The sequence below is a fragment of the Ciconia boyciana genome, chromosome 10 (genome assembly GCF_034638445.1).
Source record: "Ciconia boyciana chromosome 10, ASM3463844v1, whole genome shotgun sequence".
NCBI lineage: Eukaryota > Metazoa > Chordata > Aves > Ciconiiformes > Ciconiidae > Ciconia > Ciconia boyciana.
In genome coordinates, this window is record NC_132943.1 from 17,348,148 (window position 1) to 17,359,539 (window position 11,392).

Consider the following 11,392-nt stretch of genomic DNA (forward strand, 5'->3'; position numbering starts at 1 on the left):
AGGAGTGGCTGGAGGCCTGCATCTGTCAGGAAAGGTCATATTCAGTCTTGCTGAGAATGGCTTTTATTGGGGGCAGAGAGCAGACACCTGAACTGAAATAAGGAGGATCCATTCTCTCCTCCTCCACATGGCTGTAAGTGAGCAGTGACAGGACTGGCCCGAGCCATAAGTCTCATCTCTGGCAGCCAAGGGATCCTTAAAGAAAAGCACAGCTGCTCCTCCAACCTTTTCTCCCAACTCTCCTCATAGTCAAGGCAGAAGAGCTCAAGTCATTAATGACATGGAAGATTCAATAAAGTTAATGCTTACTGCATCTGCAGGCTGCCCTGGAAGAGGCTGCTACTGCAGAGGAGAGGACTGGGGAAAAAAGGATGCAATTCAGTAGGGCCAAGTACAGCTCCTCCACCAAGGCAGTAATGCCAACTGCACAGAGCCAGGATGGAGGAGGACTGGCCAGGAAGCAGTTCTGAAGGACACAAAGATGATATGGGATCATGAGTTGAGTAATAATCAATAATCTTCTGCTGTTCCATAACTAACTAACTAAATAAATAAAGAGGGCAAACATCACCCTGGAATGGATGGCGTCTGTTGTCTGTTAAACAGGATTCAAAACCTTTCTGCACTGCTCAGCACTGACAAGGACTCAGCTGGAGTATTGTTTCCAACTTTAGACAGTGCATTTGAAGCAAAATATGGACCATTTGGTGAGAGTCCAGAGGATAACACCAAGGATGATTAGAGGTCTAGAAAACATGTCATAAGAGCAAAGGTAGAATTGGGATTGTTTGGCCTAGAGAAGAACAGGGAGTGTCATGGCTTCCGTTGTCACTTGAACTTGTAAAGTCCTCAGAGGATGAATTTTCACTATATTTACATGCAACTACTGGATAATACCTTAAATTACCTACTGCTTGGAAAAAAGGAAATGGTAAAAATAATCTGCTCTCCTCCTAATGGCCAGGGCCAGAAGAAATTTGCTGCAGCAGGAAAGATGGAGTCTCCAACCATGATCACCCTTAAGAACTGGTTAGATCAGCTTCTGTCAGGATTTTGGATGGGTGGACTAATTGATCTCTTGAGACCTGGACATTGCCCAGTGCTTGGGCATGACCAGTGCATGGATTAAGTAACAGAAGCTAAACCCACATAGTACCGGAGGTTATGATGGTAGTCACAGGGAACGACTTCACAGAGGCTGCAGCTATGGGACTGTCTGCATCCAGTGAGGGCAAACACCTCCAAATGCTCAGTGCACTACAAACTTTAAAGGTCCTTCTTACACAGATCTCTTAGCTAATGACACATACTTTTTTCATGGAAAAGGTGACCTCATGGCCTTACCTTAAATGTAAACACACTGTCAATCAAGCAACCCTTGGTAAATTTCTGCTAGGAGCGACATGGCACAATGGGACACCACAAAGACAGTAGCAGATTTTGGCCCCCCAAACTGGTGGAATATCAAGTTCACTTTCTCCCTCCTGTTCTGCAAAGTTGTTTTGTATGTGGACCTGCCAGTCTAAAATGTCTGTGACTCCATGGTAAAAAGTATGGCTGACAGTCCTATTCTCCAACCGTTGTGGAAGTTCCCTACAAAGTTCTTCTACAGAGGAGACAAAACTTTCTCAGAATCCATTCAAGATTGAACTACCCCATCCTCCATAGAGTTTACACAGTCTTCCCCAAGCACAGCCTGGTTTCTCCAACAAACACAAGGCACCAGATTTAGGAAAGAATAAACCAACACGTAAAACATATTTTTTCTTATTATTCTCACATTCTGTACCATCCCTTCCCTCACTCCCACCCAGGGAAGCAGGTTAAACTTGTGTGACTGTTGTGAGTGATGCCACCAGTGTTCAAGCTGCAAACAGAGGGTGCTTGGATAAGATGGTACGTAGGCCATAGGAGAACTTGTGCGGAGTAGAGCCAGATAGGACGGGTGGGAGCAAGGTCTGATGTGTCAGTTGACTTTGGCCAAGAAGAAAAGGAAGAGGAGGTGAGAGAAAATCACCAAAGAGTGTAAAGAAGAAATGATACAACAGAAGAAAAGATGTGTGAGGATTTCAGGATCTGGGCCCTGTCACTGGAACCAGTCTGATGACCAACATTTTGCCTTACCTCATCACTTTTCACAGAGGGGCATGTGGACAGCCCATTTATTATCTACACAGGTTTCCAGGTCTTGCTGTTTTTTTCCTCACCAGAAGAAAGCCATCGCGCATCACTCTCCACTGCCAACAATGTAATCTGTTCTACTGTAACCAGTGATAAATCAGAAAAGGATAAAAGGTTGGTTGTGAAAAGATGGGGGAAGCTAAGAAAGTCTTCAGCATCAAGCAATTCATTTTAGGCAAGTAACCGTGATTAACAAAGGAAAAGGAGAAAGATAAAAAGTTAACAAGCTATTCTGTGAGTATTATTTGAGTCTGGTTTCCCATGGAAACCATATCATGTTGGGTTTTTTTTATGTCTAATGGGATACACATTCCTGTTAAAGCTTTTGCTCCAGCTGAAGCTCTGTTCTTCATGGACTCTACAGTGTGTAGTCCAGCCAATACTGTAATATGTCCCACAACAGGACGTTTCTAGGTTTCCTCTTCTTCATCCAGCTAGTTTTCATGAAACGTGCAGGAATTTAATGCCTTTCAGATCTCCACTCTCTGCCAAATCTGGTTGAAATTGGACAATAGGTTTAGAGGAGGGCTGATGAGCATAAACTCTAAGAGCTAACACCGTCACATGGCTTTATTCCTTTCGCAATCAGCTAATAAAAGGGATGGGGTGGCCACAGATATGGACCAATAACGATTATAGTCTATCTTATTATCTTAGTCCAGGCCTAGAAGTGATGAAAACATGTCCAGCAGACACATAGGACACACAGCATCACAGATTTTTGGCACAACCATATTTCTGACTTCTGGACTGGGCGAACCTTGAATGGAAAAATACCAATGTCAGTAAAAGGCTGCCACAGAGGAGGCCCTCACTGGGAATGAATTTTTGCTTGAAAGACAACCTGAATGCAATTCAGTTTTGTACGAACAGAGCCCTTCCAGGAGCAAGTGTTGCCTTTGTGGAAATAACAGTGACTCTACAGATGCAAACAATGGAGCTACACGCTTTTGCATTGCTTGTTCTGTCACTAACTGACATCAGCCACTGTTAATCATGGCCTGAAATGTATATTTAAGAAACAGTGACACAAACACAGACAAGTTCCTTCATGAAACCTTTTATATGGGGAAAAGTGAAAGAAAAGAAAAACTGCTCCTCAGGCTAGCTAGCGGCACTGAAATAAATGGGTCAGGCACCAGAGTTTCAGCAGGCACAAAAGGTGAAAACCCTGTCTCCTGGAGCAATTAAAAGCCAATGGGATTAGTGGCCTTCGCTATTATTTATAGAAACCCCACTGTGTGCACAACATTATTGAAATACAGGGGTCAAGTCCCTGCTATTGGATGCCTACCCTTTTGCTGTTGAAGTTAATGGGAGCTTTGCCAATCAACTCTGTGGCAACAGAGTCTAAATCTAAAATAGATTACATCCTGGGCTCCATTCAGTTGATGGCTCAAGCAAAGCTTTTGCCAAAGCCAAAAACGTTCTGTCTGCACAGTATAGATTTGATCCTGGGACAGATGAAATAGGAGAGGTAGCTATAGAGGTGTTAAGATACAAAGATGGGAAGGCAGAGATGTGGACTGAATGCCACAGGAAGCATCTCCCCTTCCTTTCTGTCATAAATTACAATATACAGATTAAAAACTAAAGGGCTGCATCCCAGCATCTCTTAGTCTTCAGTTTTAGCAGGACTTGCTGTTTTCCAATAAATGATTCTCCTTCTAACACCAAGTAAATTAATCCTGTGGGAACACACCTGTGAAAAGGACATGGATGGGAAGCCTGCACGATCATCATGTGATTCAACACATTTGAAAACAGTGTCCTGATGGCCTAGCCAGTTTGGATAGACCCCACCAAACACCAGCATCCCCCTTCCTGAGTGTCCCTGGCTTTGGACATGCTTGTGATGCTGGTTGCACAGTTGTTTCTTCTTCCACTCCTTCATTATCACGCTCGTGCCCTGAATTCTGCCACAGGCTACTTCTTTTCCTCTTTGTCTCACTCCAGAAAAGAGGTACCTGATTCTCCTTGTTTTTACAACGTTGTAAATCAGAAATCAAGTATCCCAGAGACTTCCTCCACTCCTCCGTGCTGCTGAGAGACCAGTCTGTAAGAGTGGCAATATTTCCTGGCTTAGTTCGTGCCTTCTCTGCAGACACTACCAGGCAGGAAGCTAATGATGGCTTTTGCTTGTGCCTGTATTTGTAACAGGAACAGGGTTGAGATTCTCACTAGTTATTTCAAGCAATGCATGCTAATGACCAGCCATTCGATGGTACTAACCATTCACTGATCCTACATAGGGCCCCCAAGAATGGCGTGTTAAGCCAGACTGAGTAATTTAGGGTCACCTTAGCTCTAGAGGGGTCCTGAGTATGGCAGGTGCCTACATGCTGAAGACATTACATTACATGTGCATGAAATCCAGACATGCACCTGGAGAGGCAGATCTCACTGGCCATGCACAAGGGGCTGGTGAGCTGTGGGGCTAGAGACCAGCCCCAGGACTCTGCTCCTCTTCAGTGTTACTCTGATCTCTAGATTGGCTTCAGACCTGAAGCATGAATTTTACTGTCAGAAGTGTTATCGTTAATTGCGATGACTCTAGATATCCTTAATAACCACATGGCTTTACAATCTTTTATTAAACTTAGTCAAGTTCTTTGTCCTGCTAACATCCTGCAGCAAGGAGCTCCACAGCCTAATGACATATCACATGGAAATGCAGGTTCTAATATCCATTATAAGTTGTCTTCCCTTCCAGTTTCCTTGAAGGTTTTCATGTTCTCATATTAATGAGTTGGTGTCCCTCAAGTCCGGAGGGGACTTTGGTCGGAAGAATAGTCTATTTTCAAACATTTCTATTGAATACCGAGCTAAGTCCAAGCTAGAAGCCTGCAGGCAAAAGAGTCCACAGTCTTTTCTCTCTGATCCTCCTTAGCCAACCAATCCTATCTGTACTGACTTTTCAAATCTCCACCTTTACAGCATTTTTCCCCAGAACAGAGAAATAGAGAAATGCAGACGGAAACTGACAGGTAAGAAAAGATGTACAGATGCTCTAACTGACAATCTAACAAGCAATCCTTGAGACACACTGATTTCCAAATGATCTCAGTTTCATTTAAGAACACTTTTCTATTTATTTTCAGCACAGCTAGCACCAACTCTGAGCTCCTAAACCCCGCCGTACTGCTAACTCCTTGTGACATGGGCAAACAGTTTATCCACTGATGCGAAGGGACTTTTCACCCATGTCTTTTCCTGCTACTCTCCACGACTTGCTTTCAACTTGGATCCATACCAAGCACTGTGAAACATTTGTAAGAGAGGAGCTCATCTTAGTTTCTTTCTCTTGCAGAACATTGTCAGAGATCCAGAAAAGCAGACAAAATTCTGCAAACACTGTGCATTAACCAAAACAGAAGAAAATAGTCCATCACCTTTCTTTCTCACTTTCTCCCCAGAGCTTTGCCGTTCAACCCAGGGTCTCAGAATTAGCTGACACAACGGTGCAGGACGCTCACTCAGTGAAACCTTTGAAAATGCCGAGCAAGCCCCCGAAAGGCAATGCCATTACCAAGCTCAGAGTCCAGCCCATCAGCTTTCACGATGTTAAGCCCTCATTTTCAATAAAAGCAGTTGCCTCTTTCAACTGCCTGACCTGAGCAGAGCTTGCTCTTCATGCCCTCAAAACAGGAGCCCTGATGTTGTGATTACCTGGCCATCAGATCCACTCTTTCTCATCTGCATCACTGGTTTCTCTCAAGTAACATGCAAGGATCAGAACAGGTTTACAATAATGAGCTTTACTCCTTCCTACAGTCCTCAGCACATTTTTAAATGAAAGAATCAGCTTACCCATAAGATCCACAAACAAACATGAGGAGCTAAGATATAAGCAATTTGGTAGCCTGAAGTATCATGCGTGTTGGGCAATCATAAATTTAAAGTGAAAATCCCTACCGATTTTGTTTTGCATTAGATATTAAATAAAACCTACTTGCAAAGCCAGATTAGTAAAGAAACCTTTTTGGCTGTTGTATTTTTTTAAAAATCAAAACAGGATTAAAACATCTTTTGGAGACTCGCTGTCATTTTATGTGGGTAAATAAGCTTAGAGCACCTAACAGTCAATTTATAATGAAGGCTTTTGTTCCTGGTACTGTGATGCAGCCCTGCAAATTTGCCCACAGCTCCAGCAGTTTCAGATGTTTTTGACAGGTAAATAAAACACTGTTTATATCTGTCATTGTTATTAATCTGCACAGTAAAGAACTAGCAATTATATTTTGTTTCCAAGTGGATAAATTTTCATGATGGTCTTGGCAGGGGTGGTGTAGAATAATGTGCATCTATGACTTTATTATAGTTTTGAGGGGCCGAAACATGAAGGGTCCTCACTCAGCTGTTGTGTTGGAAAATGAATGGGAAATAAAGGCTAAACCAGTAATAAACACTATAATAAAAATGAAGAAGGAATTCGGGATTTAGCCCTGTTGGAGTTTTATTGACCTAAGGGCCAAATAAACCAAACTGCAGGTCTTGACATCAGCTGCACTGATTGAGTTCTCGGTTATTCTGAACCGTACTTCTAGGAAGCTGTGTCAGGATCTGGCCATGCTTTCAAAACCCACGATCCGGGCCTCCATAATGACTTGTGCTTCCCAGCTGCTGCAGGGCAAAGGGTTTCAGACACTTCTCGAGCCATGCTGGTGAAGAAAAAATTATTTGCGGAATAAGGTACTGCTCAAGGATGAGTGGCAGAATCCAGCTGTAAGTGTCTTATTATATTGGTCAGAAACTGTGAGAAGCAAAAAAGAAAAATCCTGGTGAAGCTCTATTAGATGCCAGTCACGTCTGCTCAGCTTCTCACTCAGGTAGGCTGGCAGATGGTCAGCAAATAGTCTCACTTTTACAATGCGACTTACACCGTTTTCAGTGTGAAAATTAGCATCCGATTATTTTCGAGCATTAGTGTTCTCCAAGGAAGCGAGTTACCTCTATTTTAATTCTGCTTAGGCTCTATTTGCTCAGACACGTAAGCCAATCTTGCAGGCGCTACATCTCGTGTACACAGGCAGAATGGCAAGCCAGGGAAGAGTACTAGAAATGTGGAATAATGCAAATTCCCAGGGAGCGAGTTGCACGGCTTCCAACTTTTAGAAGAGACGGGGAAGAGACAGTCAAGTGAGGAAGGCATACAGCATCTCCAAAAAAGAATTATTTGCCCCACCCCCGTCTAAAAGCCTATGGTGAAAATTGTGTCTCACAGCTATCAGTCAGCTGCATAAACCATTAGAGAAGTCTACAGTCCATTGAGCACCAAGCTCTGATCTATGGGACCCTTGGTATGACACATCCAGCAGGGCTGTGGATAGTCGGATGACTTGCTGGCAGGCCCTGCTTCTCCCAAAGAAGAATGGAAGCCTATTCCCCACCTCCCTGCCCCCATCACCACCATCCTCAGACCTACACAAGGGAAGGCACAATCACTGCATTACAGACGTGGGCATTATCCTTGGGACCAGCAGGACGTGTGCCAGAGCGTGGCCACTCTCAGATGAGCACTGGCTTTCCTTAGCAGAGCACACAGGTCCATGAAGGGGAAAGAAGCCGTGGAGCAAAACCTGTTTTGCTCAGGATTTCAATGTACCACCGTACGTGCCAGGATCTGTGCCTAAAATGGAAATGGGTATCAGCCAAGTGGAACCTCGTAACCTTTTCCTGTGCAAGGATCCCTTATTATCACAGGTAACAGGACTATCCTGGGGAATAAAGGTTATCTGCATATCTGGGCTTGATCCCACAAGCAGAGGTCCGCAACCTTCCTTGCCGCCTGGAGCTGTGCCTCGTTAGGTACAAATGTTGCCATGTATATTACTGTAAAGAAGTTGCTAGCCTGAAAATACGTGAACTGCTTTTAATGGTCCGTTAAATAGGGAGAATAATGCCCCAGGGTGGCACCTTACGCTCTAGTGAGGTTGCATTTGTTTCATTCTCCTGTGTGGTGGAGGGAAACTTCACTGGCCCAACCTCAGTCTGTACCAAGGAGCATCTCAAGGCTGCAACTTCAGCAGGCACAATTGTAACCAGTGGTTTTCCTCCTCCTGCTAGTGCAACTGGGAGCATGGGAGCAATGGCAAACCTGCGGAGCTCCTACTAGCCGTCCCCTGGGAACCACTGATGAGGTGGGGCTGCCTCCTGCCACGTGTTTATACAGACCAAAGTTGTATTTTTAAAAGCAAACAGCAGATTAAGCACGTCCTTTGCATCACTTCTGGGATCACCGTAACTGGATACCCACGAGGTGACAAAAAGCCCCCCACGCCGAGATGCGCTCTGCTCCACGAAGGAGTCCGTGAGTCCCCCCCATGCCACAGCTGCACGGCCCTGCGGCCAGGCGTGGGTGCCTGGGGCAAGGCTGCTGGGCAGCAGAGAGGGACGGAGCACGCCTCCGCCCCACATCTCCCTGGGAAACACCGCCGAGGCGCAAAATCCTGCAGCCCTGGGCAGAGGACAGAGACCCTCTGGGTTTGGGGTCCTGTTCCAGGCAGTGGGGAGACCCCTGCGAGCAGCAGGCCCCAGTTCCTGCTGGCCGGAGCCTCGCTGCCATCGGGCGAGCCGCGCTCCCGCCGCGGCCCCTCGCCGTGCCCCCGCCCCTGCGCCCACCGCCCTCCGCGGGCTCACCTGCTCGGGGCCCTGGAAGCAGATCCTGCAGAGCGGGGTGCGGATGCCGCTGTCGACGCTGCTGCCCAGCGAGTAGCGGTCCTCGGCCTTGCCCTTGCCGAAGTCATCCGAGGAGGTGCTGCTGGGCAGGGAGGCGGGCGGCTCCCCGGCGGGGCTGCCCCACTCCTCGGCGGCCGGGCTGCCCGCTCCGCCCCCGCCGCCCGCCGCCGCCGCCGCCGCCGCCGCCGCCCGCCAGCCGGGCCCGCGCCCCCCGGGCGCTGCGGCCCCCGCCGGGCCGCCCGCCGCCGCCTCTGCGCCGCCGGGCATGGGGAGCGGCGGCGGCGGGGAGGGCGGCGGCGGCGCGGGGGGTCTCCGCAGCAGGAAGACCTTCAGGTCATTGAAGAGCATGCGGCAGCGGCACTTGAGGAGGCCTTGGTTTCGCAACATCTGTCTCGGACGGAGGAGCCCGCAGCAGCAGTAGCAGAAAATGACCGCGCCGGGTGGTATTAACATGTGCCTTTCCTGGGCAGGCGGGGACGGGGTGGGAAAGAAACGGGCAGGAGCCGGGCGCCCCGCGGCCGGGGGGGCTCCGCTGCGGCCTCCGTGCCTGGGGGGGGCTGCGCTGGCCGGCGGGGAAAGGACAAAAGCAGAGCCGGAGGGCGAGGGGGTGGAATCCCCGGCAGCCCGCTGAAATCCGCCGAGGACGACAATTAAAAAAAAAAACCGCAAAAAAAGCCCGACTCGGCGCTCCTGGGGGATTCTTACCCCCCGCTCCACAAGTTTGTTTAGAAATCAGCGGGAGGAGGAAATAAATCTCCCACGCCCGAGGGTCCGGGGGCGCGGGCGGGCTCGGCAGAAAGCCCCTGATCGGCTCCCGCAACTCCTAAGCCTGTAAAAAAGAAGGGTCCACGTCTCCGGTGGGTGTGGGGAGGAGGGAGAATATGGTTCTCTCGACAGTATTTGGCATCTCAAGTAATTTTCCTTTTTCTTCTGTTTTTTAATGATTTTTTTTTCAATTAAAAAATAAAACCCGATCACACGAGACCCGGTGTGCACCCAGACAAAATAGCAGCCGGTCTGGCTATCAAAATGCAAAATTGGTAGCTGTTGTTATTATCAAAATTGCCTCTTTGACAAAAAAGCTCTTCACATTGTTTGTGGGAAAACACCCTACGTTTCCAACACTGTACTCCCAGGTGGCTTCATATTTTACCATTGCCTTTAAAAGATTTCATTGTAAATATTAAAAGTCCTGAAAGAAATAATTAGCATTCAATGAGCTTAATCCCAGATGTACTGAGATAAATATAATTTTATATATATAATATATATATAATATATCATATATATTTTGTATATATTTATATATTCTGACCTTCTCTATTCCAGCAGCTGTCTGGACCACACCGAAAAAATCGGAGCAAAATTGGCGAGGGAAGGCGGCTGTATTATTCCCTAAGCTGTTACCATCCTGGACCAAAAAAACCCGTCGAAATCGGATCTATTCTTCGCATGTAATTGACCGGGGAAACGTGGATCTTACATGGTCACGTTTCCTTTCCTCCTTTCACAAAACAGGAACGTCATCAAACGCATTGGCAGCTTGTACAGACCATTGTGGATGGCGAGGCGGCCAGGGCTCTATCAGCAATTGCAGGGACCTCCTTTTGATGCATTGGACGAGGCTCCTTCTTTCTCTCCACCACCGTCCCCACCTTCATTTTCCTCCCCTTCTGTCCTCCTCCTCCTCTGACTGTTGTTCTCTCTCACAGGCATTGACATTCAACCATCGCAAGTCTGTCGCACTCTCGCTGGCAGGGGAAAAAAAAAAAAATCGGAGCAGATAATTCTCTTCTTCCTGCTAAAAGGCTCGGATGGAGCACAATGCGCCAGACACACCGGGCAGCATGGCTTATTTTTCGTGCGGCTCCTACCGCTTTGGCAACATCCAGCTGGTGTGTGCGTGTGTGCCTTTCTCCCTCAGCAGCAGCCTCCTCTCCGCTCTCCCATCCGGCTTGCCGTGATGATGTTGCTGTTGCTGTCTCCCTTGGATGCAATGGGGAAGGCAGATTGTTTGCAGTGCAAGCGGGGATTTGCAGGAAGGGAGGGGTGTAACGTGGCCGCGCTCTCCTCCCTCCCCCGGCTCAAAAAAAAAAAAAGGGCAAAAAATAAAAAAAAGAAGCAAAAAGGCGGGGGTGGGGGGGAGAATCAAAGGGAGAAATGGGGCCCTCCCCAAGCTTTGATGCCCCGGGCTGCCGGCTGCCTGCAAGAGCCCACGCCGGGGAGGCAGGGAGGCGGGGCGGGGGAAGGGGCTGGGCGGCCGCTGCGGCTTCAGCACCACGAGCCGCGGACAGCTCCGCCGGGCGCGGGCGGGGACGCGGCGGCTCCGCGCTGCTCCGCGCGGCTCCGCGCTGCGCTGCGCGCCCCCGGCCCGGCGCCCCCCGCCGCCGGGCAGGCCCGGGGCCCCCCGCGGCCGGTCCCGCCGAGCGCCGGCCCGCAGGAGGCGGCCCCGCTGCCTCAGAGGAGCCGGAAGGCAGCGAGGCTCCGCAGCCTGCTGAACGCGGCCCCTCCGCGCTCCGGCGTGTTTCCAGGC

General features: G+C 48.5%; 1 protein-coding gene across 4 annotated transcripts in view; it reads right to left on the minus strand.

Annotated features, from left to right (window-relative positions):
- Positions 1-11,070, minus strand: part of MARCHF4 (membrane associated ring-CH-type finger 4) — a 108,168-nt gene extending 97,098 nt beyond the window's left edge. The window contains exons 1-2 of one of the 4 annotated variants that reach the window (XM_072874496.1): positions 10,734-11,070; positions 8,821-10,610 (exon numbers count right to left, since the gene is read on the minus strand). In XM_072874496.1, coding sequence (XP_072730597.1) covers positions 8,821-9,312 — 492 coding nt within the window. In that variant the 5' untranslated portion in view covers positions 9,313-10,610; positions 10,734-11,070. Of the gene's footprint in view, positions 1-8,820 lie in introns of all 4 variants that reach the window. The other 3 variants (XM_072874495.1, XM_072874494.1, XM_072874497.1) reach the window with 3 other exon arrangements.
- Positions 11,071-11,392: the final 322 nt, after the last annotated feature.